The sequence below is a fragment of the Syngnathus typhle genome, linkage group LG22 (genome assembly GCF_033458585.1).
Source record: "Syngnathus typhle isolate RoL2023-S1 ecotype Sweden linkage group LG22, RoL_Styp_1.0, whole genome shotgun sequence".
Lineage (NCBI taxonomy): Eukaryota > Metazoa > Chordata > Actinopteri > Syngnathiformes > Syngnathidae > Syngnathus > Syngnathus typhle.
Window position 1 is genome coordinate 5,185,612 of NC_083759.1, and position 24,654 is coordinate 5,210,265.

General features: G+C 37.8%; 4 protein-coding genes across 7 annotated transcripts; 2 read left to right on the forward strand and 2 right to left on the reverse strand.

The window, feature by feature from the left end:
* Window positions 1–311: 311 nt before the first annotated feature.
* Window positions 312–4,827, reverse strand: si:dkey-1j5.4 (leucine-rich repeat-containing protein 15). The gene is made up of 7 exons (XM_061269488.1): window positions 4,597–4,827; window positions 3,128–3,319; window positions 2,852–3,036; window positions 2,522–2,778; window positions 2,311–2,431; window positions 2,108–2,243; window positions 312–1,631 (listed from the first exon to the last, which is right to left on the reverse strand). Exons 1-7 carry the CDS (start codon window positions 4,763–4,765, stop codon window positions 1,441–1,443), a joined length of 1,251 nt encoding a protein of 416 aa, XP_061125472.1. The 5' UTR covers window positions 4,766–4,827; the 3' UTR covers window positions 312–1,440.
* A 4,381-nt stretch (window positions 4,828–9,208) lies between these two features.
* On the forward strand, window positions 9,209–16,082 carry katna1 (katanin p60 (ATPase containing) subunit A 1). 3 transcript variants are annotated; one of them, XM_061269482.1, is made up of 12 exons: window positions 9,209–9,553; window positions 10,286–10,451; window positions 10,526–10,659; window positions 10,747–10,942; window positions 11,335–11,450; window positions 11,652–11,757; window positions 11,826–11,984; window positions 12,486–12,612; window positions 12,743–12,877; window positions 13,901–14,027; window positions 14,502–14,703; window positions 15,126–16,082. In XM_061269482.1, exons 2-11 carry the CDS (start codon window positions 10,290–10,292, stop codon window positions 14,698–14,700), a joined length of 1,461 nt encoding a protein of 486 aa, XP_061125466.1. In that variant the 5' UTR covers window positions 9,209–9,553; window positions 10,286–10,289; the 3' UTR covers window positions 14,701–14,703; window positions 15,126–16,082. The 3 variants fall into 3 exon arrangements, with proteins under 3 accessions (XP_061125466.1, XP_061125468.1, XP_061125467.1); XM_061269484.1 differs by lacking the exon at window positions 15,126–16,082 and having other exon boundaries at window positions 10,768–10,942; window positions 14,502–15,072; XM_061269483.1 differs by lacking the exons at window positions 9,209–9,553; window positions 15,126–16,082 and adding an exon at window positions 9,574–9,782 and having other exon boundaries at window positions 14,502–15,073.
* On the reverse strand, window positions 15,252–18,549 carry ginm1 (glycoprotein integral membrane 1). Of its 2 annotated transcripts, none has more exons than XM_061269490.1 (8): window positions 18,411–18,549; window positions 18,029–18,094; window positions 17,862–17,958; window positions 17,574–17,728; window positions 17,348–17,507; window positions 17,060–17,280; window positions 16,747–16,910; window positions 15,252–16,643 (listed from the first exon to the last, which is right to left on the reverse strand). In XM_061269490.1, exons 1-8 carry the CDS (start codon window positions 18,483–18,485, stop codon window positions 16,541–16,543), a joined length of 1,041 nt encoding a protein of 346 aa, XP_061125474.1. In that variant the 5' UTR covers window positions 18,486–18,549; the 3' UTR covers window positions 15,252–16,540. The 2 variants fall into 2 exon arrangements, with proteins under 2 accessions (XP_061125474.1, XP_061125473.1); XM_061269489.1 differs by having other exon boundaries at window positions 18,396–18,526.
* On the forward strand, window positions 18,518–22,800 carry ppil4 (peptidylprolyl isomerase (cyclophilin)-like 4). The gene is made up of 13 exons (XM_061269487.1): window positions 18,518–18,667; window positions 18,929–18,996; window positions 19,296–19,360; window positions 19,444–19,561; window positions 19,624–19,766; window positions 19,835–19,931; window positions 20,037–20,153; window positions 20,230–20,354; window positions 20,434–20,500; window positions 20,692–20,803; window positions 20,881–20,977; window positions 21,073–21,193; window positions 22,270–22,800. The coding sequence occupies exons 1-13, from the start codon at window positions 18,598–18,600 to the stop codon at window positions 22,450–22,452; spliced, it is 1,383 nt and encodes a 460-aa protein (XP_061125471.1). The 5' UTR covers window positions 18,518–18,597; the 3' UTR covers window positions 22,453–22,800.
* The last annotated feature ends 1,854 nt before the right edge of the window (window positions 22,801–24,654 follow it).

Consider the following 24,654-nt stretch of genomic DNA (forward strand, 5'->3'; position numbering starts at 1 on the left):
ATTTTCATCCCAGGCCACATCAGGATAATGATTGGATGAAGGGCCAATTTTAAGAGTAAATGTATCTACTCAACATTGTATTGACCATTTACTAAATCTATTGTTGTTGTGAATTATGCTCACTTTAAAGGACAGCATGTCCACTGAAAAAAAAAAACAGAATACAACAAAATGTGTGTTCACTCTAGTGATGTTCCCAAATCAGATGGACACTTGAACCTGACACAAAAATAATGCTATAAATAGAAAATAAGTATAAAAATATAAATAAAATATGCTGCTGATTTTTATTTATTTTTTTCATCATCCACTTGCAGTATAGAAATATAATATTCAGGTACATTCTTGATGGTTACATTCAACCTTTTTTTACCCTCAATCTACTCTGGAACTTTTGATCTTCACTTCCTTTAAGATAACACAGACAATCTCATTTTTGGGTTTAAATATGCAAATTGTAGCAGCTCCTTCCACAATCGTATTGCCTTTATACCACATTTTATGTTATTTAAAAAGATTACAGAAACCACTCTTCTTAAAATTGGATTAATGTAATCCCTCAGCGAGAAATCTGTCATATTCCAAAAGTGTGGCGCTACTACTGTATATGACAAGCAATGTAAGATTATAATAATAATCTGAGTGTTACCTGAATGAAAGACATTTTCCTCTATGTTGAAAATAATACGCTGACTTTTTGAAACAGCATTTAAAAATGACTGGAGTGAATTAAACTCAAAAGAACATTTACATTTACAGCATCAGGGGTGTCAAACTCATTTTTGTCGCGGGCCGCATTCTACCCATAGTTTCCGTCGGGGCGCCATTATGACTCTCAACGCATATATTATTTTCAGCACAGGTGTCAAAGTCAAGGCCCGGGGGCCAGATACGGCCCGCCACATCATTTCATTATGGCCCGTGAAGACAAATTGTGCATCAAATTCGTGTGTCATTACTAGAATTGCAAATTGTCTTCACTTTTAATATCTTTTTTTATTTGTAAATATTTGACCAGTTTTTACTCGTCTGATTTGAAAACGAGTTATTTGTCAGTTTGTTTTGTAGCTTTTACCGTATATAATATGAGGTACTCGTACATTTATTTGGGTTGACAGTCATAATGGCCCTCCGAAAGAAGCTATGACTACAATGCGGCCATGAAAAAAATGAGTTTGACACCCCTGATATACAGTATAGCCTAAACAACAATAATAACATTAACCAGCTTTGAAATCAGACACTAGTAAAAACTGTTCAAATATTTTAAAAAGATGCATGGTAATAAAAATTGCTTGCAATATCTATAGTTTTTAAAAAAGAAGATAATTTGCAATTTTAGTATTGGCCCAATTTGTCTTTGCGTACCACATAAAATCATGTGGCCTATCTGGCCCCCAGGCCTTGGGTTTGATACCTTCATCCATCTTCTATTTGGTTTTATAAATGGCAAAGCAATTTTGATTCTTGAAGGCTGCTTAAGGTTTTCTTTTTGAGCTCAAGAGGAGTGTCACATTTCAGGGCCTCCTGCGGTGACAAAGTTACATTTGTTTGTTTCATCCATTGCACCAAGGGGAAAATATTGCAGTCACACAGCCAAGGATTTCCATGCAGGTGTAACTTCTTCAGGGCTAGGAAGGATTTGAAAGAGAGAGACAACATGTTTGCAAATGTTTGTATATACCGTATTTTCCGCACTATATGGTGCACCTAAAAACCTCCAATTTTCTCAAAAGCCGACAGTGCACATTATAATCCGGTGCGCCTTATATATGGACCAATATCGATTTGTGGATGAGGTCTAATTTATTAAAGTAAGCTTTACGTGTTTATTTTGTGTGTTGTGTGATATTAACCTTTGAGCAATGTTGAGTTATTGATATATTGTTATTGTTTTCACTATTTCGAGTGTTACTATATTGTGATTGCATTAACATTTGAGCAACGTTGAGTTATTTATTCCATGCACCTTATAATCCGGTGCGCTTTATATATGGACAAAGTTTTAAAATGGGCCATTCATTGAAGGTGCGCCTTATAATCCGGTGCGCCTTATAGTGCGGAAATTACGGTAATTGGAAGTCAATTGTACTTGAGTTGGTCTTACAAGGAATTTGGGCCAACATGTTTCCATCCACTGCCTTTAGGCGGTTCCCACTGAGAGCCAGCTGAGATAGCCTAGGCATGTTCTTGAACACATCAGATGGCAGGTGTTCCAGATCGTTGTTCCTCAAATAGAGTTCCTGTTGTACAATATAGTAATTTTCTTTTGCAGTACCAATTCAAAAATGTCTTAAAAGTAAATATTACCTGCAACCCAGCCAGTCCACCAAACATTGGAGGCCTCAGAGTAGACAAAAGATTGTTGTCAAGAACTAGCATCTCCAGCGAGCTCAACGGTTTGAATGCTCCAGCTGGGAGAGTCTTCAAACTGGATTTAGGGAAACAATTGTAATTGTAATGGACATTTATGCAACCACCTTAAAAATGAAAGACCGTTATTACAAATTATATTCATTACCTGTTGTTGTCCAAGTTGAGGAACATGAGGTGTCTAAGTCCAGTGAAGGCCTTTGGCGAGATCTTTTGGATACGATTCAGGGAAAGATCTAAAACCTTGAGAGCAATTAAAGGTTTGAAGGTGTTGGATGGAAGTACTGTCAGGGCGTTTTCAGGAAGATCCAGCTCTGACAGGTTCCTCATGCCGAGAAACATATTAGGCTTCAGTGTGCCAATCTGGTTCTGTCCCAACATGAGGAACCGAAGGTTCAAGAGATCCTTAAAGAAATGAAATGACAGTGTTAGAATTATGCTGTTCCAAAAATGTTTAACAAATTTGAATTGTCTGTACCTTGAATCCCCTTGGTGGAATATTTTTGATGTGATTGCTATAAAGATTAAGTAGCGCTAGCGTCTTTGCACCGGAGAACGCACGAGGGTGGATGGACTTGACGGCATTATGTTCCAAGTTTACGCTTTCTATCTTTGGAACTAATCCCAGAATATTGGCCTGCAGGTTTGTGATGCCATTTTCACCTTTTAAGAACCAGGAATTTGGATTATCACATTAATTCTTATATAACCAAAACAACGCTTTGAGAGATAAATCGATCACGACTGCGCCTACCAAATTTGAGGATCCAAGCATCTGAGGGAAGTTTGACGGGAAAAGCTCGAAGACCTTTTTTATGACAGTTGACCTCTGTCTTTTCTTGTCCAGACTTCTTGGTGCATGTGCAAGCACCAGGACAGAGCTCCGCTTCAGTCTGGACCATCCAAATCATCACCAACGTCAACCACTTGAAGTATTTCATCTCTTCTACAAAACGAAGGGCAGAGAAATCTATCAAGCTGACGTTTTTTTGGCAGGTAGGTGCTTATGCATGTGTGTTACTATACAGCAGCACACTTCCTAAACCGCAGGAAAGTTCACGCTTATATGTTAAAATGTCTGTTTCACCCCTTCAACAAGGGTGTTAAACTTGTTTTTGTCGCGGGCCGCATCGTTGCTACGGTTACGACTCATATGAATTTATGTTTAAATTATAATTATTATGATTTAAATTATAATTTATAATTAAATTATGTTATCCATCACTATTCAGAAAATAATTAATGATAACTACTTGTTTTGAAATCAAACCCCAGTCAATTGTTTCGTCAACTGTTTTTCAATTGAATTTAAATGGAGGCTCGGTAACAAAAAAAATTGCAATATTTCATCTCAGTGTTATTAAAAGCGAAGACGAGTTGCAAGAAACAAGAAGCATGATTTGCCTTAAAATGATGTCGGGGGCCCGATTTGGCTCCCAAGCCTTGAGTTTGACACCACTGCATTCCAGCCATGTTTAATGTGTGACCAAATGAAAGGTTTGGTTAAACTGGATGTTAAAACTTGTCAAACATAAAATAAGAAAAAATATTACATGCTATCATTTTAATATAAATGTATTTATTTTTCAGTTGTTATTATTTAAATTACAAGGTAACACCTGCCTTTAGTTCATTTGGTTCATTTTCAAACAGTTGCTCTGTATGCATCCAGCAGTCATGATAAATTTATTCGGAGATGTGATTCCCTCCTCAAAGAGAATGGGAATGGCTGTTTTTCGACTCTATCTTTTTTTTTTTGCCTCTTCACAAACTTCCCCATCTTCCGCAACCATGCTCTCAAGCTGTGTTATAAAGTTCGAGTGTTTGAAAAAAAAATTGAGAGCTTTCCCTCTAAAAGCAGTGGTGTGCTTGTTCTAGCTTTAAAAGGACACAGTAGAAGTAGAAAAATTGCAGGACATGTCCATTAAGACAACATATTCAGCCGATTAGCATAAATAGGGCAAAACCTGCATATTGGAAAGTTGAAAAGTATATTAATTATATGCTTGAACATATTTTTGTGTTATGAAGTACACCTGAATGTCAGTTACATAATATTTGGATGTTTCACTTTGGAACCTTCTTTGTCTTCTGGCAAAAATAATCCAAAACAAAACTGGTCTTTGCCATGTTGCACAAAATGATCAATTCTTAATTAAATCTAAAATTTATTTCAAGGATCATTGCCCATTGGGAGTTTTCTTATCAGTTTATAACACTTACCTGAGCAGATTTTGATCCAAATGTTGCAGATCCTAATCCACTTGGTTCCGCAAAATAAACAGACTTTTGATATAAAGGTAAATATAATGGGAAAAAAAATAATTTGTAGAGTGCAAGCTACAATCTTGAATAAATGACCATATTTTGTTGAAAGTTCTCCACTTTGCATTCAAATGTTTGTCTTCAAATTCTAATTTCAGGTCTTGACAACACCAGAGGAACCTTGCAGAATGCACTTCACTCAATATGTTTGGAAAGATATACGCAGCTTGAGGACCTCTATGTCATAGGTTTGACCAAAACATCAGTGCAAAAAAAAAAGAAAACACTGTGGCAGTGTTTGAGAACACACCAACCACAGCAAACAGTGAAAAATTGGTGTGAAGTTCTGCAGTTTCACAGAACCCAGAGAAATGTGACAGCTCCAGAATATGGCAGCGGTCCATGTTACAGTGTGTGAATACAATATGTACAATTTTAGTTTTTTACATTTCCAAGCATCTCCACAAAACAACTAGAATGTCAAACATTACATAATGTGTTTATGTTTTGTATATTTCGAATACTCAAATTTAATGAGGTGCACTTATGTTAGAAAGTAGAATCTCATAGGTCGGCAATCGTTTTAAGACATTTTTTTTAACTTTCTGCTATTATGTAAAAACTACCGTATTGTCCGCACTATAAGGCGCACCGGATTATAAGGTGCACCTTCAATGAATGGCCCATTTTAAAAGTTTGTCCATATATAAGGCGCACCGGATTATAAGGCGCACCTTCAATGAATGGCCCATTTGAAAACGTCCATATATAAAATATATACATTTGGCCCGCGAGCCGGACTTGCGTGCTGTAGTGGCTCAATATTTGTCCATATATAAGACGCACCTGATTATAAGGCCAATTTGAGAAAATTTGAGGTTTTTAGGTGCGCCTTATAGTGCGGAAAATACGGTACAAGGTGTGCCGTTTGAGCATCTTCCTGTATTGCAACACAAACTGTTGCTATGTAGATTTAACTGCATGTGGAATTGGGTCAAGACAGTAATTCCCTGTGAGAGGAGAATACAGAAAGACTGCCAAAACATGTCACCCTGTATTACACAGCAATGAAAGGAATGAGACTTCTGACGATGGAAAAAGGGATATCAGCAAAGTTGCCAGATCACTCTGACGCAAATTTCAAAATAGAAAAAGAATTCCGAGTATAGCGATGCAAACAAGAACGATGATCAAAGTGATGGAGAAACACGGGTTGGAAAGAAGCCAGTATGAGGAAATGTCAAAACAGGCGAGAATACATCATGTGAGCTGTGCAGCAGAGTTGGGATTAATCGACACACGTGTGGCGAAAGAGGCGGCGGATAAACAGTTGTGCTGACTAGACTGATTCTTTTGTCAGAGGAAGATGAATGATCCTTTTCAAATCTGTCCAGCTCACAATCATAAGGTGTTGGCAAGCCATCTGGAGGAGGATCATTAGGCAGTGTTTACACAGGCAGGGAAGGAGAACGGACTTTATAGGCAGATCATTGGGGAATCTACCAACAATCTGTGTGCTGTACTTTCGAAAATAAATTTCTTCAAAAACTTCCTTACCATTTTTTAGAGTTAATTAATATGTTAAGTGTTGTCTGATATAAAAGTAGTGCTTTGCCACCATCTTTTTGGGGGGGCGTCGATTTTTTACAGCTGAACACTGTCCCTGCCTCACTTTATAGCCACTTGTAAACAAATACAGTGCAGCTCAGCCTCTGGTGAGCGGATGTCATGGCTGGAGATATGGTTTTGTCTGCATATCAAACTCATTTGTAATGGCTAATGTGGAGTTTTTTTTGGTTTAGGAGACACGCACAGTTTGAAAGGGGTGTTTGCGCCGTTGTGGGAGTGAACACAAAAATTGTGTTATCCTCTAATGGGCTTTATAAATTGTATTACTGCAATGGTCATTTTGAAGTTTATTATTTGACTAACTTCATTAATGACTAAAATAATTTAAAAAACTAAAAAATAGCCTCTCAAAATCTATTCGTTGTACTGTTATGAACATTTGCTCACTATAATGTTTTTCCTCAAAAATTTTTTTTTAATATAATGGGAATTAAACGATTTCTGACTTCCAATAACACAAAACCTTTCTCAGTGCTCAGTGTTCAAGCACGCCAATAACACAGACACAAAATTTTAGCACACCTGAGCTAGGCTTTAGGAAAATGTGAACCACTGGAAAGAAAGTTTTTAATTTTATTTGTCTTCTTTTTTTAAAACTTGTCCAGAAGCATGGAGAAGAGAATTGTTGTGTGCACATTGCACACTTAGCTCATTGAGCACTTCACGCACGTCAATGCATAACACCACCGTGAGAACCCACACCGGAGCTAATGTTAGCGTCAATAGGTTTCGTGTGAGCAAGGCTATTTTCCTGAGTAACTGCTCATAAAAGGAGAAGAAATAGACTCTCGAGGCATTCTGAGGTTGTATCTGTGGCATTTTATAGAGAAACCCGCTATTTGCTGTGTCTCGACCGACACTAACCGGCTCCCTTAAAATGGACAAATGGATCAAGTGCTTATTGATGAGAAGACATGAGTTAGCATGGACTCAATAGAGTACAAATGTTATTGCTTAATGGTCCACTGGAGTGTTTTTCCATATAACAGGGGTGTTGGTGTCAATGTTGAAGTTAGTGCTGAAATGTAAGACGTCTCAATTAGACAATAAGGTGCATTTTATAATGATGAGGTCTCCACAATATTTATTACAAAAATATATTTAAAATGTAAAAAAAAAAAAAAAAAGTACCGTAGTTTCTGGACTATAAGGGGCACCTAAAAACCTACAATTTTCTCAAAAGCCGACAGTGCGTCTTGTAGTCCGGTGCGCCTTATATATGGACCAAATTCCTAAATTTAAACTGGCCCGAAGAATTGTTTCACGAAATCAATCATAAGTGGCCCGCAGAAGACTATGAATCATGAATCAAAAAGACTATTGATTATTATTTTGTGATTATAAAGTAAATTGTTGCATTTGAAGTTGAATTAAAAAAGATAAAATGGAAAATGATTTGATTTGGATTAAAAATCTGACATGATGCATTAATGGTGCGCCTATAGTCCGGTGTGCCTTATATAAGGACAAAGTTTTAAAATGGGCCATTCATTGAAGGTACGCCTTATAGTCCAGAAAATACGTAATGGAGGAATCAGAATCAGCTTTATTGGCCAAGTTTGTGCATGCCAAACAAGGAATTTGACTCTGGTTGATCTCAGCCTCTGTACAACATTTAAATGACTAACAACATTCAGGTGACTAACAACTAAAAAAACTAAAAACTGGACTTGAGTCATTTTGACTCCTGTCAAAGAAAAAATTGATGTGTTTTTTTAGAACACTTACTCAATTCAAAGAGGACCCTTGCTTTTCAATCTTGCTGAATATATGCAGTGGGAAGTGACACTGCAGCAAGGTCGGGATTATGGCTGAAAGAGATAAAGTCAGCACCTGAGTCCTCTTTTTTTTTTTTTGCAGCTAAAATACTGCAAACAATCCCGAAGCACCTTGGAAGAGAAAATTATATACTACTGCAATAAAGTGAGAGATGTGAAACATTCTATTGTTGACATTTAGACATACTCCTAATGGGGCAAGCCAAAAGTTGCAACAAAAAAACAAAACATCTTTGGTTGGAACTCATTTATTTTGGATGATAGGTCACCTGTCTGTCTGCATGCAACTTATTTTATGGGATTGATGTCCAGACTTTCATTTAAATTCTTCCACACCAAACTCATCGTCATCACCATCCTCCTGAGACATGGCTGCGATGTCCTTGAGTAAGAAACCGATACTCTGCTACCCCCCTGCTTTAGTATGTGTTTGTTTGCTGTGTCCACAACCGGGAAAAGGTCAAAGCCAGAGGTCAAATTTCATGCCCGGGTGTGTACATAACAAAGATGATTCTATTCACATAAACATTCAAGACAGGCAATTGTCCATATAAATGCTTGTGTTAGTATTGAGAATTGGGACTCTTTATAGTGGCTGCTGTGAGGCAGGAAGAGGCACTCCCATCTTCTGGATTGTAGTAGTAGTAGCCAGCTCTGTTTATTGTAACTCTCTACCACCACTTGCTGGTAGATAATGGATAGTACAACTACAGTCTTTATGATAACGATTATATAATAACTAGTAAGTGAAATACAGAAAAAATGCTGTTAAATAATTTGTATGACTCGCCCGTTATTTAGTGATATGACTTTAAAAAAAAAGACATGCACTTAGATATGTTATTCCGTTGCTTATATTGAGTCCAAAGTTTTTATATGTCTTATACCTATATATACTATATATATACTATCTTTTTTTTGTCTCCCTAGGGTTTTTCTCTTGTATTTTTTCTCAAATATGCAAGATGTGATGTTATTATTGTATTTTGTTTTTTTAATTTGCATTTTTAAATAAAATTATAAACAAATAACGTGTCATTGCGGCGTAATACTTTTTTGCAATTTTATTTTATTCTAATAGATCACACGTTAATGGATCTTAGTTTATTTTGAAAAACCGGAAATCCTTTTTTTTCCGCCCCGATTAAGTCACGTGCTCAAGTCATACTTCCGGCTGTAAAACGTGTCAAATGTGACAAGTTTAAACTCCCCCAAATTACAACTTGATTTACTTGAAGTTAAGAAGAACAGTCGGATTCTTGTTTGGATTGATTTTTAATTATAAAAACTTTCAGTATGGCCACACTTGGTGGTACCATGTCCAGCAAACTAGACCATCCCCTTCCCTTATAGCTCCAGGAAAGGGCGCTGTTTTCCACTTCCGTGTACCGGACGCCGCAACCCGGCCCCGAGGAAAGTGTTTATCTCGTGTCGTATCCTTTTTGAACTGCTACAGCGGAACTCGTGACGTCTGTCGCTACCTCACTCAAAGTGAGCTCACTCGAAAAGTTGAGTATCATTGCTCTTTTATTCAATTTCAAGTTATAAAAACTTAGTGTAAAGTCAGTCAACAGCATTGTAACCATCAGCGACAGGCTCCAGTACTTTAAACTGCAGTTATATGATTCTACAACAATACATGTGTGTGTCACTTTGCTAGCATCTGTTTTATTTTGTTGTTGTTTTACCGAATGTCGCATGCCAAAGTGAATTTGTCTTAACCCCAATTTACTAAAGGTAAATATTACGTGCATTGCATATATTTACAAAACAAAGACGCGATGCAAATTATATCGGTGTACATGAACTCCAAAGATTAAAACTCCGAATAATCAATTATTTTGAGCTAGTACTGTACAGTATACAAAAGAGAGTGATCCATATCCTGTTAACATTTTGTGCAACATGAAACCTGACATCATCGAACTACACAAACTACATGTGTGATAAACGGGGGATGTCTGACACCCTATAATTTTACTTTTAGAAGGGTAATAATTTAAATAGTGAGAGGTATTTACAGTATGTTTATTTCTGACACTGTAGTTAGTTACTGACACATCCTGCATTGTGATTGTAAACATCCGATTTTACTTTCTTTGTGTTGAAGTAATATAACACACCAGTTTCACATAGTTTGAATTTTTGGACATCCTCCAGTAAACTGCAGCATCCTCTATAATAAATAAATGAATAGGTTGTGCATTTTTTTATTGATATGATCAAATGTGTTTCAACAGCACGATGAGTTTACAAGAGATCTTTGAGAACATGAAGCTGGCCCGTGAATATGCTTTGCTGGGAAACTACAACTCAGCTAGTGTTCTCTACCAAGGCTTGCTGGAACAGATCAAGAAACACGTGTACATTACACGCGACCCTAGTCTACAACAGAGATGGCAGAAGGTAAATATCAAAAGTGAGATCTGTTCGGTTGCGTTTATCATGAGTACAATGATAAATCTGGATTTCTTCTCCAGTTGTGGCAACAAGTTAGTGATGAGAATAGACAAGTTCAAGACCTCCTGTCGACATTGGAGAGCGTTCAACTGGACGCCATGCCTGTTAAACCAATGGAACCTGAGGATTTCGACATAAGACCCGTTGAACCAAGGTAAGGAAAGTACAATGCAGATGTAGACTGTTCTTTTTTGCATGAACTAAAAGAAATTGTGAGGTCCCTTCTGTATTTTTAATTTAGACATTCGCCATGTCCCGTCAGGCGGCCTACAAACCCTTACAAAGACAGTAAGCCAACCAACAACCGCCTCAGCGTGGCCGTGAAGGCCCAACAGAGGCCGACATCTCGCGGGGCCAACGGAGACAAACACAAAGCGCCCAGGGCCAAAACAAAAGAAGCCAAGGAAGGTGGTGCTGGCAAAGCAAAGGAAAATAAGGTGAAGCATTTGCTGTTGTCCTCTTAAGTTATTTAGGAAAAAGGCTCAATCCTCCAGTCGTTTATTTAATATTCTTAGACAGGTGTAAATATTTCAAATGAGCGGTTCTTTTTATTAGGGCCTGATTTATTAATCGTTCGGCCGATTCAATCGGTGACTCAACATGTGTCCCATTTTGGTTTAACTCTCTTTGTGCCTGACAAGTGCTTTGTTTGTCCAGCTTTTGTCTACGTTGCGTTGCTAAGATCTTAAAGTTGTTCCACCTGTATAATAACCTACCTCTAATTTGTAGCAAGAGCTATTTCTAATCCCATTTATAAACTGATTTATTTTTAATTTAGTTAATATTCTCAGTTAAGGCTCAATAGAAACTTTTTTTTTTTTATCCGCAGAGCAAAGGAGACGGCCAGGAAAAAGAATTGAAAAGGTTTGATGGTACAGGATATGACAAAGACCTCGTGGAAGCCCTGGAGAGAGATATCATATCTCAGAATCCAAACATTAAATGGTATGTTTAATCTGCTTTTGCTTTGGTTTAAAGCACCCATCTTTATCTACCGTATTGGACATAATGTGCCAGAACAAGATTAGCACAATTTAAGATTATTTAATGTTATGACTCAAAAGTGTGGTGATGTAATTCACAGCATATAAATTATGGTTAATGAAGAAAACACTTAGCTACATTTGGAATGATTGTATCTCTAAGGGACGACATTGCAGACCTGGGTGACGCAAAAAAGCTCCTAAAAGAAGCGGTTGTGTTGCCAATGTGGATGCCAGCTTTTTTCAAAGGCATACGGAGACCGTGGAAGGTATTTAACGCAATCAAATTGTGCGAATGACGTGTCACTGATGGCAATCCGTGAAATTCTTACTTTAGGGAGTGCTCATGGTGGGACCTCCCGGCACGGGGAAAACACTCTTAGCGAAAGCGGTTGCTACGGAATGCAGGACTACTTTCTTCAACGTCTCCTCATCCACGCTGACTTCAAAATACAGAGGAGAGTCTGAGAAGTTAGTGCGCCTGCTCTTCGAGATGGTAAGTCATTTGTGTCATTGAAAATTCCGGCATGATTACATCACTTTCTTTTTTTTTTTTTAATTCAATGTCTATTTAGTAGCTTTTTTTTTTTTTTTTTTTTTAATTAAATCCTTTAAAACCTTTCATTTCATCCATGACACCCATCTTATGCAAGTAAGGGAATGTATTCTATAAATTGCCCCATATACTGCTGGGCCAATGGCAAGTCTGGCTTTTGTTGCCATGCCGACCATGGATCTCTTAGCGTGGAGACTAGAACAGCTTCTGCTTTGACTCGATTTTCGTCAAGTATTTCATGCAGTGAGCCACATAATGTGTGAAAGACACGCTACCCGAAGCTTATGTGGAAAAAAAAGAAACACTATTAGGCTGTAAATAGGTTGAATAAATTGAAACCAAGGATTATTCTATGCATCCTCCAAACCGATGATGGGATTTCTGATTGGTCCAAGTGATCATCAGCTATCAGAGAGACATTATGACATCATCCTTGTGTAGGCCCGCTTTTACGCACCCACGACGATCTTCATCGATGAAATCGACTCCATGTGCAGTCGAAGAGGCACCTCTGAGGAACACGAGGCCAGTCGGAGAGTGAAGGCTGAACTGCTGGTACAGATGGATGGTAGGTCAATAAGATTCTCTGAATCCAGGTTTTTGTTTGCAACAGGATTTCATTTTTGTATGGATGTAAAATATTACGACTTTATATAGTGAAGCCCGAAAGACATTTCTGCCGCGTTTGTTTTGTGCAGGCGTTGGCGGGGCGTCGGAAAGCGATGACCCATCAAAGATGGTGATGGTCCTGGCTGCCACAAACTTTCCGTGGGACATTGATGAGGCTCTGAGGCGACGTTTGGAGAAGAGGATCTACATTCCTCTACCCTCAGGTATGTTTCCTCTTCAACAATCTGCTTGGAAATCATGGAAAATGGGGGAAAGCAAAATATTTTAGTTTAACAGATAGCGTTAAATTTATGTGACCAAAGTTATTAGTGAGGAGAAAATAATTATTAAAAAAACAGTTCAAAGTGAAAAAAAAAATCTGCCCAAAATCAAAAGAGAAAATTAATTTAGCAATTAACATGAAGTTGTCGGAGGGTCGGTTCTGGATCCCAGGTATTAATTTTGACACCGATGCCTGACAGTACAGAGTAGAATATCAAACAATACTACAGTACGCTCTACACTTGTATAATGTGGAGCCATAGCTGGATTATCCCTCCAGGCCTCCTCAACACAAATTGGCTTCCTCAGCTCCACATTCCTATCATTCTGTCATTCGAATCAACCTTTAGTACACTTCTTTGTATTTTCCACTGAACCTCTCGGTAAACGACCTGTAATCCTGATGGAATTACGACTCCTTAGGGGCACAGTCAGGGATTTATTTAAGGATGCCTTTTGTCACCAAATAATGTATTGCCATATATATTTAAAAAAGTAAAACATTTAGTTTTGTCATTGTTGTAGTGTAGTGGTCTCTGTTGTATGCGTAAAAAATAGAAAGGTAGTGGATTCTCTGGCTCTCTCGCTTATCGCTTATTTGTCGTGTGAATTAGCACTGCTAGCTTCAGGTGGTTGCCCGTGCTTGTGTAAACTGATTCATCAGAGCAAACTTTCCGGGAGGCTTAAAGACAAAGGAGGCTAAAATGATGTTAGAAAATACTGTAGCAACTCCCCAGCATTAAAAACTGGGATATTATCAAGTATAGTCCACAAATAGGATCTTGAATCAGGTTACACTGGATTTCAATTTGATGACGAAATCGGGCATGCTGTGATTCCCAAATATCCAGCCATTCTTTTTCTATATGATATTTTTCTGTCTTTGTCCATTTTTCGGTATCACGGGAGAGGGAAGGTAGACCCTGCACTGATCACAAACTGCGTCCTCAACATTGTGTCCTCAGAAAAAGGACGGGTGGAGCTGCTCCGGATTAACCTGAAGGAGTTGGAGGTGGCCAGTGATGTGGATTTGGACAAGATCGCTGAGCAGATGGAAGGTTACTCGGGAGCTGACATCACAAATGTGTGCAGGTTGGTCTAAAAATCTGTGAAGCAGGCGGATTAAGTCACATTTGTATTTGACTGGAAAAAAAATCGATTGATCACAGGAGATGTATTATGTATCAATTTACGTGGCCCGTGAAACAAAATCATGTTTGTCAACTTCCATGACCCTTGCTAAAAATCTGGACCAAAATGTTTGTCATGTGGTATTAATAACGTTGAGATTTTGCAATAATTTGTTTTTACCATTTTTTTTAAAACAGTAACTTGAACAATAATTGATTAAAGTTGACATCTGGTTTGTGATGCAACTCAAAATTTGGAGGGAAATGTACTGCAGTATTTTGTTTGTGGATGAAATAAATTGGATTTTGTTATTATAATCTAAAATATTCTTTGACTAAAATCTACTTAAATGTACCCATGCTGCTCTTACAATTTTTGGTCGGTTAATTCAGAGAGTTGCTTTTTGAGAATAAAAGCATTTTTGCAACATTGCAGGGATGCCTCCCTGATGGCCATGAGGCGAAGAATCGAAGGGCTCACACCAGAGGAGATCCGCAACATCCCCCGCGATGAGATGCACATGCCCACCACCATGGAAGACTTTGAATCCTCCCTGAAGAAAGTTTCCAAATCTGTGTCGGCAGCAGACCTCGAGAAGTACGAGAAGTGGATTGAGGAGTTTGGGTCCTGTTGAAAGGTGAAAATTGTAGCACGAGTTGTTCATTATATCTGCGTGGCGAAGAAAGCAGGTTTATTGTTTTGTAAATTTGTTAATAATCTTCAGAAGATTATCTGTAGTTTTTAAAAAGCTAAGAATAACTGACATGTGGATGTTATTTTTTTGCAACACACACACACAACAGACCTTACCACATATTGTATATTTTATTTTGTGCCTTTGCAAATGCCTTGAATAGTTGTGTGACGATATAATTATCTAACCACATCAGACTAAAAGGCCAGCTTTCGATACTTGCACTTGATTTTATATGAATGTGTGATCCTTGCGCATTCTAGTGATGGCCATTCTTTACTACCGTTCGATGAATAAAATAAATTATATTAAAAAAAAAGTGTCATGTTTAAATACAGTATTCCTTTTGAAATATGTGTGCACAGGCTTCACATTTTGTTCAAAAAAATTTAGAGGGGATTTTTCCAGCAAGGAAGGAGTTTAAGTGGTCGGTGTACTTTCAGACCAATGTAAGTTTCACTGCGTTATTTGTCACAACTCACAAGTATATCTTTTAGGAATTGAATCCAACATTGTTTTATTTTATTTTCATACAGGGTGTTTGGCGAGTACATGAAAAAAAAAAAAAAAGACAAAGCTGTTTTATAATCAAACTGCAAATCTATCATAACATGATGCATTATTTGCGGCCAATGAAAGATTTATAGATGGTAATAAAGCCTTTAATCCACAAGGTTATAGACAAACATATGCAGCCAAGCTGTAATTGATGATTTAAATGTTAACAAATGTAAATGTCAACTACTATTCAAAAAAACAATGCGACCCAACAGAGCATATATCTGTTATACAGTGCACCAGGGACACTGTAAAGAAAACTAGCAAAATAATTTAGAATCAGTCATATCCAATTCAAGTTGAGCCGTTACCATTGAAGTTCCAAAGTTGCAGATAGAACAGCAAAATGCATTCACTAGATTGACTACACAAGCATCTCTGTAATGTGGTACATCATGCACTGAGTAGCGTAAATGGACACACAGATTCAAGCAAAATTTGTTATTAGTATTTGTACGTCCAAAGCATTATAAAAGATTTCCCGTGTGTCTTCACATCCTGCTTGACTAATGACAGACGCATCCATGCTGATTTGAGTCAGAAGTTAAAAAAAAAGAAAGTTTCAGTGTTTCACCATTGTATTGTGCCCATGCTCTTGAATTAATACTCGCACATTCCCCCAACTCCTCTAGCACTACAATAGACCGTGTGGCATTGTGAAAAGGACATTACAATCACATGTAGGGATAAACAAAAAAAAAAGAAAAACGCATTTTCTGACATTCATGCAGGAAGTGTGCCAAATTAAATAGTTACCTCAATAAGTGCAAAATTAATTTTTCATATATATCCACTCACTGGCCATAGAATTAAGCACACTGATGAGATCCAATCCAATTAAACCATGCAGCTGGTTTTCCCAATGGAAATCTGCATTTGACACATTAATTTGACAATCTATTGTGGTTGTTGTTTGGGAAAGCATTGCAGCAAAGTGTTCTAATACTTATACTAATGCCACTCAGATGAATAGATGATTCATCAAAATGTACCTAATGATATGACCAGTCTATGTATGACGGCTCACGTCTTGGAGATAACACTTAAGTCAACTTTATTGGCTTGAAGACAATTTGATGAGACAGATTGCATCTGCGCTAAATAACATCAAACAGAACCTTCTCATTTATATCAACCAAACCGGTTCATCGACTTCCGTTTACTCCACAAGATGCAAAAGAAAACAGAGAAACTCTGACCAAAAAAAAAAAAAAGTCCCCATTTAATGTTTTATCTCATCCTCTTCTTCTAATTCTGTGTTCTCCAGGAGAGTGTGCTTCTCTTCATTCGGCAACAAAATGAATGTGTTGGGATGACAAATCTGCCTGTGGAAAAAAAAAGTTGAGTCATCATCAAAACATATTCAAATGTGTACAGGTTGTTCATAACAGATTATCGACCAAGTCATGGTGAGGTAAACAAACTCACTTCTGTTCACAAGTAGGGAAGAACAAGTCCAATATCTTGACAATGACCGCTGATCCGACGACACCAATGACGACCACACACATCACTAAGAAAAAGAGGGGCAGTGACTCGGAGCAGAAGATTCTCAGACGCTCCCGGAAATCTTCCACCCAACGACACATGGCCTGACAAGGCAGAACAGAAAAACGAACATTTTAATTTAATTGATGGATCACGATTTAAATATTGTTTCCCTGAGCGATCTTTTACATAAAATTGTAATTCCCACCAATTACAGCAAAAACTTTAAGACACATTAAAGGTATTTTCCCACCGAGTACGAGAAAAATCCTTGTGGTGAACTCTCAGTGGAAATCTGGTCTTGTTGACCCAGCTCTTCAGCTTCAGTGTCTTCAGATTTAATATTATCAAAGAGGTCAGCGTCCATGCGAAGTGGGGTCTCCGGGAGTTTTCCCGGCGCTGCAACCTCTTCTTGTGTCGTCCCAGAGTGTTTTAGAGGGTACTGACTAGTCGTCTGTAGCATCATTTGCTCATCTGATGATGAAGAAAAAATAAATTACTAGTAAGATTGACTACCTATGACCAGCAGTGTTCATCATACCTTTTCCATGGTTTGTTGGATCTGTGACGAGCACGTCGTTGTCTCTGGAAACTTTGAATATCTCACTGAGTCCGATAGGGTAAGTGTTGGTGAACTGAGCCAGCTTCTCAAAATCTGGGCTCATCAATAATTTCACCTCACACATATCAGGCTGCTGAACCTAGAAGACATAAATACATATTTAATGGGATATTTTCTGGCGTTGGTAGTGTCACCTGATATGTACCTGTTTGCCCTCCAACTCAATGACTTCACTAAACACTTGCAGAGCCAGCACCTCTTCTAAGTCGCTATACAGTCGGTTCTGGGTCACCATAACCCGGGTGACAGTCGATACCAGGTCCCCTCCTTCATACTCACTGCTTGCATTGGTGCTATTCACTGACAAAAACAAATCATAGACATAAGAAACGCATCTTTCATCTCTCACTAACTTCCAACAAGAGTGAAAACAAAGAACATAAGAGGCCATAGTTTGCCACAGTATAGAAAGAATATTTTGACGTTAACTTACAGAGAAGTGCTTGACAGTTGAATCGGGTCACCCCCGATAACTGAACAGGAACATCATTTACTAATACCTCCTCGCCAACCGATATGTTTAAAGTAATCTGAAACAACAAATACCATTTTTGTAGGATTGGGAATTGTTGGGGAACCCAGAAACTGGGTGTACTGTACCTGCAAGTTGTTAGATTCTTGTGCATCTGCCAATGCCCCTGCTGTGACGTTGATCAGGATATTTTCCTACATTAATCAATATATTAGTCACCAACATTGTGAAATATAACCAGCCCAGATGTATCAACAGAATTTCTACTCTCTTATTTTACGTCATATCTCCCGAACGTCAATCTACCAACAATTGAGATTAAAATGGAGTCTTTAACCATCCATTTCTACAAAAAAAAAAAATCGTTCACACAGTTTAGCGTTATTATAAATAAGGAATCTGCGAACACGTGAAAACAAAAACAAACAAATGATGTTTACGTCTTACGACAACTGACCGGAACGTCGGTGTCATTATTAGTGCAATAGTATTTACCAGTGTGGGTCTTACCGTCTTCGGAGATGACTCGGTGTGCTTTATAATGACACAAAATAGAATTATAACAAAAAGAGTTGCCCCTGCCATTTTATCAGGGATTAATCTAGCAGTACGTACAAGTTAACAAGGAAATAACAACTGCGCACGCGCGTAAAACAGCTATCCCGTTTTCTTCTCTCGCGAGATCTTACACGTTGGCATGGCGGTCCTTCTTGAAACGACGCTCGGTGATATTGTGATTGATTTGTTCACTGAAGAAAGGCCGAAAGGTAAAAAAAAAAACATCCCTCTTTCCAAGCAATGCCGATCACATGATAATAACTCGTCCCATAAAGTAACCGGAAGCTTTAATAGATCCAAGAATAACTATCTGCAGGCTTTAGCTGTTAGCTTACTCGCTACTTAGTTACTCAGCTACTAGACGTCAAGTCATCAAATCATCGATCTCTCTTCAGATTTAACAAAAGGCGTGGAATGTGAAAACATTTTAGAAATGTAATAAACAACCAAATTGTATGTTTTCTTTACAGCATCCCTCAACTTTCTGAAATTATGCAAGATCAAGTACTACAACTACTGTCTTGTCCACAATGTACAGGTAAAGGAAGATTGTTGCACACTCAAAATGCAGAATGTGACTTATTTATGTATGTATGTATGTATGTATGTATGTATGTATGTATGTATGTATGTATGTATGTATGTATGTATGTGTGTGTGTGTGTGTGTGTGTGTGTGTGTGTGTGTGTGTGTGTGTGTGTGTGTGTGTGTGTGTGTGTGTGTGTGTGTGTGTATGTATGTATGTATGTATGTATGTATGTATGTGTATGTATGTATGTATGTATGTGTATGTATATATGTGTATGTATGGATGTATGTATTTATTTAACATTACAGAGAGACTTCATCATTCAAACTGGGGACCCAACTGGGACGGGTCGAGGTGGAGAGTCAATCTACTGGTGGGTTATCTTAATCTCTATTGCTGCCTTTCTTCAACAAGGTATGTTGACAACATCAGCGTCCTCCTTTTGTGTGTCACTAGCAAACTATACGGGGACCAGGCCCGTTTTTTCGACTCGGAGAAAACACCACGTATTAAACACAGAAAAACGGGGACAGTGTCTATGGTGAACAATGGAAGTGACCAGCATGGTTCTCAGGTGAGTTATTTTCATCTGAGATCAATTCTAAAACAGCATTAACAGTATTTATATTTTTACAGTTCCTTATTACCACTGCCGAAAACCTGGATTACCTGGATGGCGTGCATACCGTGTTTGGAGAAGTGTCAGAGGGACTGGACATCGTGGCTAAAATCAATGAGACTTTTGTTGACGCTGACTTTGTTCCATTTCAGGACATCAGGTGAGTTCACTTGTGACTCAAATAATCATATTTGATCCAACAATTTTCTTTATGTCATGTTACAATAGAATCAACCACACTGTCATCCTTGATGATCCTTTTGATGATCCCGCTGATCTCCCGGTGCCTGATCGGTCTCCTGATCCCACCAGAGAGCAGCTAGATGTGAGTGCAGGATTTTTATATAGGTCAATAGGCGAATAGGTCAATATAAACTGTTTGAAGGAAGCACACCCAACTACAAATATGTTTATTTTTTGTGGGGCGAAGAGTGGTCGAATTGGCGCCGATGAAGTGATAAACGATATAGATGGGAAAGCAGCTGAAGAAGTGGAGGAGAGACTTCAGGAGAAAGAAGCCAAAACCCGAGCCATCCTGTTGGAGATGGTAGGAGAAGCCTCAAGTAGTTTCTCAAGATGCATCTGCGTGCTCGTGCTGAGCGTCTGTGTGCCATCCCTTCCAGGTGGGCGACCTTCCAGATGCTGACGTAAAGCCTCCAGAGAATGTTCTGTTTGTTTGCAAACTCAACCCAGTGACCACAGACGAGGACCTGGAAATCATCTTTTCTCGTTTTGGCCACATTAAAAGGTAAACAATGTTTCTTTTCATGGATGTATGGATGTCACTCACATAAATACTGTTGTGTCTTTGGTTTTGTTCTGTACAGTTGCGAAATCATTCGTGACTGGAAGAGTGGAGATTCCCTATGCTATGCTTTCATCGAATTCGAAAAGGTGAGATTGAATCATAAATCTCTGTTTTTAAATGATCACTTCTACAACGTTCCTAGGAAATCACAATGTCCCTAAAAAGTAAAAAGCCACTGAGCAAATATTTTATTTTATTACTTCTTTGTTACCTCCTTTCCCTTATAATGCTATCTTTGAATTTTTGTTACTTTTTTTTTTTTTTTTTGTCCTGACAGCAAGAAGACTGCGAGAAAGCCTACTTCAAAATGGATAACGTGCTCATAGACGACCGGCGCATTCATGTCGATTTCAGCCAGTCTGTGTCAAAGATTAAATGGAAAGGGAAAGGTACCCTTCGCCACGTGACACGTATATAATTCCAAAGTTTTGTCCTGAATAAACATCCTCCTCATGATGTGTTGTAGGTGGCAAGTACACCAAAGAAGACTTCAAGGCTTATGAGAATGACTTGGAGAAGCGATCCAAACTGACTCTGAAAGATCAAGTGAAGCCCAAACAAGAGTATCCTCTCATGTCGACCCGCGGATGTTTTATTCTGGTCCGAAGTGATTTGTACTATGGTAGAACCTTTCAACTTTCCCTAACCCCTCCAAAAGTTCCCGATATGACCTGCTGTTGGACGAGGAGGAGACGCCCGGGGAGAAAAAACACAAAGAGAAGAGACGTCATCATCATCATTCAGATGCTGAAGAAAGCAAGAAGTCCAAAAAACACAAGGTACTGTGTAAAGCAGTTATTGGTAAGCCTCCATTAAGGGGAAATATGGAAATTACAACACAGAAAAACTACAGACGCACGCACTAGCCTGTCGAAAATTATCAAAATGTTAGGTTATCATTAACACAAGGTTTAATGCTTTGCTATAATTCAACACTTCTTTCCCCTCACATTTTGTTTTCCTCCTTTAAACACGCCTACCAGCAATTTGGTCCATGTGTTGTAAAATATATTTTTATTTCTTTCAAGGTTATAAAACCTCCAAGTTAGCAGACCTGCCCTTCTTCTGTTATGAAACTTTAATTTTTTCTTTCATCTCCATTTTTAATAGACAGTCAAACTTGTTAGACATGCACAAACTTATTTCCTGCTTCCTTGAGGCTTTGTTTTTACGACCTGGCCATGGTGTGCTGATTCTGCGGACTTTTAGTTTAGCGCCTTTGCGATATTTAAACGTGCCCTCGGTATAATGAAAAGTATAATATTGATATTTGACATTGAAATGAGCATAATGCATAGGTTAATTTATCCATTCAAGTTTAATCCACATGCTTCAAACAGATATTAGCAAAATTATTTCAATAAACATTTAAGTCATTGAAAAGTTTGCATTTCAGTGGACAGCAGCAATATTGATATTTGATGCTCACTGCAAGGGCAAGAAAAATGATTGATTACAATATCGATGTTTTTTTTTTGCCGCACCCCCTAATGGTTGCATCTATTATTTAGATCAAGATTGTATTCCTGATTATCTCGGCTTTACTGAAGCTGTAAGCAGAAGTTTGACTCCTGCCCAGTCATGCAAAGACAAAACCTTGTCTGGGTTAGAACAGTACTTTATCTTGCATGCACTTCCCTGTTCCTTCGTGTAAGATTACATGATATTCAGCCTTAAGGGTGAGTAAATTTGGTCTAACTGGTTCCTTTTAACTCGCGAAAACTCATTGATGTTGACATTGCCTGAAAAAAAGCCAAGCTGTTGCATTAAACCGATTGAAACCAGACTTGCATGTAAACAGTTCAACTTTAAAGTTTTCTTCCGCTTATATCTTATCGTATTGTTATTCCTCCAGGACGACGAGGACGGCCGGCGTGACAGGAAATTGGACCGGCATCGCTCACGTTCCCGCTCCAGAGACCGAAGGCATGACAGGTCCTGGGACAAACCCGCGAAAGATGGACGGGATAGGAGTCGAAGGAGTCGTAGTCGATCGCCCAGGAGGTCCAAGGACAAAGACAGAAGCAGATACAGATGAAAGGCTTCTTCTGTTCTCATTATGGAACTGCAAAAACTATGTTCCACTTCCTCACCTGTGTTTTAATTCAAACACTCGCCATTGAATTTCAAACCAAGTGCTGTTTGTGCATTCACCTACACTACTTGGACAAAAGTATTGAGACACTTTTCCATTTCTGCTAAGTGTCTCATTACTTAAATCCTGATAGTGTGGATGGATGAATTATCTGCAGAGCTTTCGATTGTGACACAGAACGTCAAAGAAAAGTTGTCAATATAATTTGGTCCCTACATGGACATTTGTTAAAGATCAAGATCACCTTAATGCGACTGCATCATGTTATTAAACAACTTATTTTGTCACTGACGACACGACAAATGTCCTTTTTATTAGGTATGGAACATTTTTCTTCTACTACAACTTACTGCTTGCCTCTCACGATATGCTTAGCTCTCCACTCGCAAGATTCCACTATCGTCACACTTGCATTGTATTGTGCTAACTAGATTAAATGGTGCAAACACACACACCTTAAATGCATATTATGGGGATTAAAGATTATTCCTTCAGCAGGTCAATTTTATATGTCATTCAGCCTGTAGGGATTGCATGAGGAACTACAAGAAAGAAAATAATGGAATATAAACACGATTATATTGGTAATTTGACATATTCCAGGTGGTCTGCCAGGCCATTTGTTTACTTTCATTATAGACATTGGATCCAACCAATCAGGTCATAGTATGATAGTTGCCCCACCCATTTTGATATATTTATGTGAATTGGATTGAATCGAATTCCCGATTTGGAAAATTCCCTAAATCTTATTTCCGGAGCTGTCCTTTACAAGTGAAAGTAAACCTTTTCATCACCTTTCTGTCCTTCTTTCACCACACTAATTGGAGTTGCGTAAGAGATAATAAAATAATTGCAAAACTCATACACTGATTATTCTTTAGTTTCACTCCACTAATTATTGTTTGTTTTTTTTTCAGGGCAGTGCAACCTTGTTCCTATAATTAAATTGTTTTGCATTGCATCAGTAGTATAGTGGCAACTATGTTGACCTCATCGTCAGGTTCAAATATTTATTTGCTTGGTGTTAGTAATTTTGAATGAATCAACTTTCATCTTTTCATTGATTGACTTTTGACTCCCGCCCTAAAGTTCAGATGACTCATGTCGGACAATAATGTAAAGATGCTTGACTACATGTTTTAGTTTTAGTCTCAAATATAGAAGCGACATTAAAATAATGTGATCGCTCCCATCCAATCAATGAAGAAATATATTTAATTACAGTTTTTAAATCAATAATAATTTTAAAAGATGAATTCCAATGATTGCCTCACCATTATAACAATGTTTTTTTATTGACACAAAAGTATTTGTTTAACAATGTGTTTATTTTTGTTCCAAAATGTTTGTAATAGTTTGCTTTTATTTATAATAAACTTTTTAAAAAATGAGATTAAATGATGGCAGCCCCTTCAAGTGGATAAAAATGAGTTATGTTGCAAAAGACCACAATACATAATAAAAGTTTTTTTTGACATTGTGGAAATGACAAGTCTTTTTTTTTTTATTTCAATATTTTTGAGGAAATAATCATTCAGGTACTTTCCAAACTTCTCTAATTTTTTTTTTTACAAAAGTGGATGTGTGTACTTTATGAATGTCGCTAAGGCTACATTTCTTCCATTCACCATTTAAAATTTTTAATGTTATAACTATAAGAAATTTTAGAAGCTACGACTATTTTGTCACCATGATTTGTCGATTTGATACAAACACTTTACAAGCCTGACAGTGCAAATAATTTCAATAGCCTTTGAAAGATGTTGACATCCTGGTTAGATAAGCGTTAAATTGCACTTTCTTTGTGACTAAATTACTTCCCTGTCTTTTTATAAGTCTAGTAAACTTTGCAGAGTTCGTTTCTACTTTTCAACATTCACATCATAACCAGACATTATACAAATAAAAGGAAACAACCTACAACTCCAGTCTGAGCACTTCTCAGTTCAGCAAACTTCCCCACTTGACAAGCTTGTTAAACAGTCTTGGGAAAGTTAGTCGAAACGTTTTTGTAAGGCACCAGCTTGGTATCCCGTATATGATAATTAGAGTAGATCATTAAAAAAATGATTGAGGCACAATCAAACAGCTTTTCTTCCTTTCCAACGTGTGTATGTAATGTCATGATTCAATTTATCACCG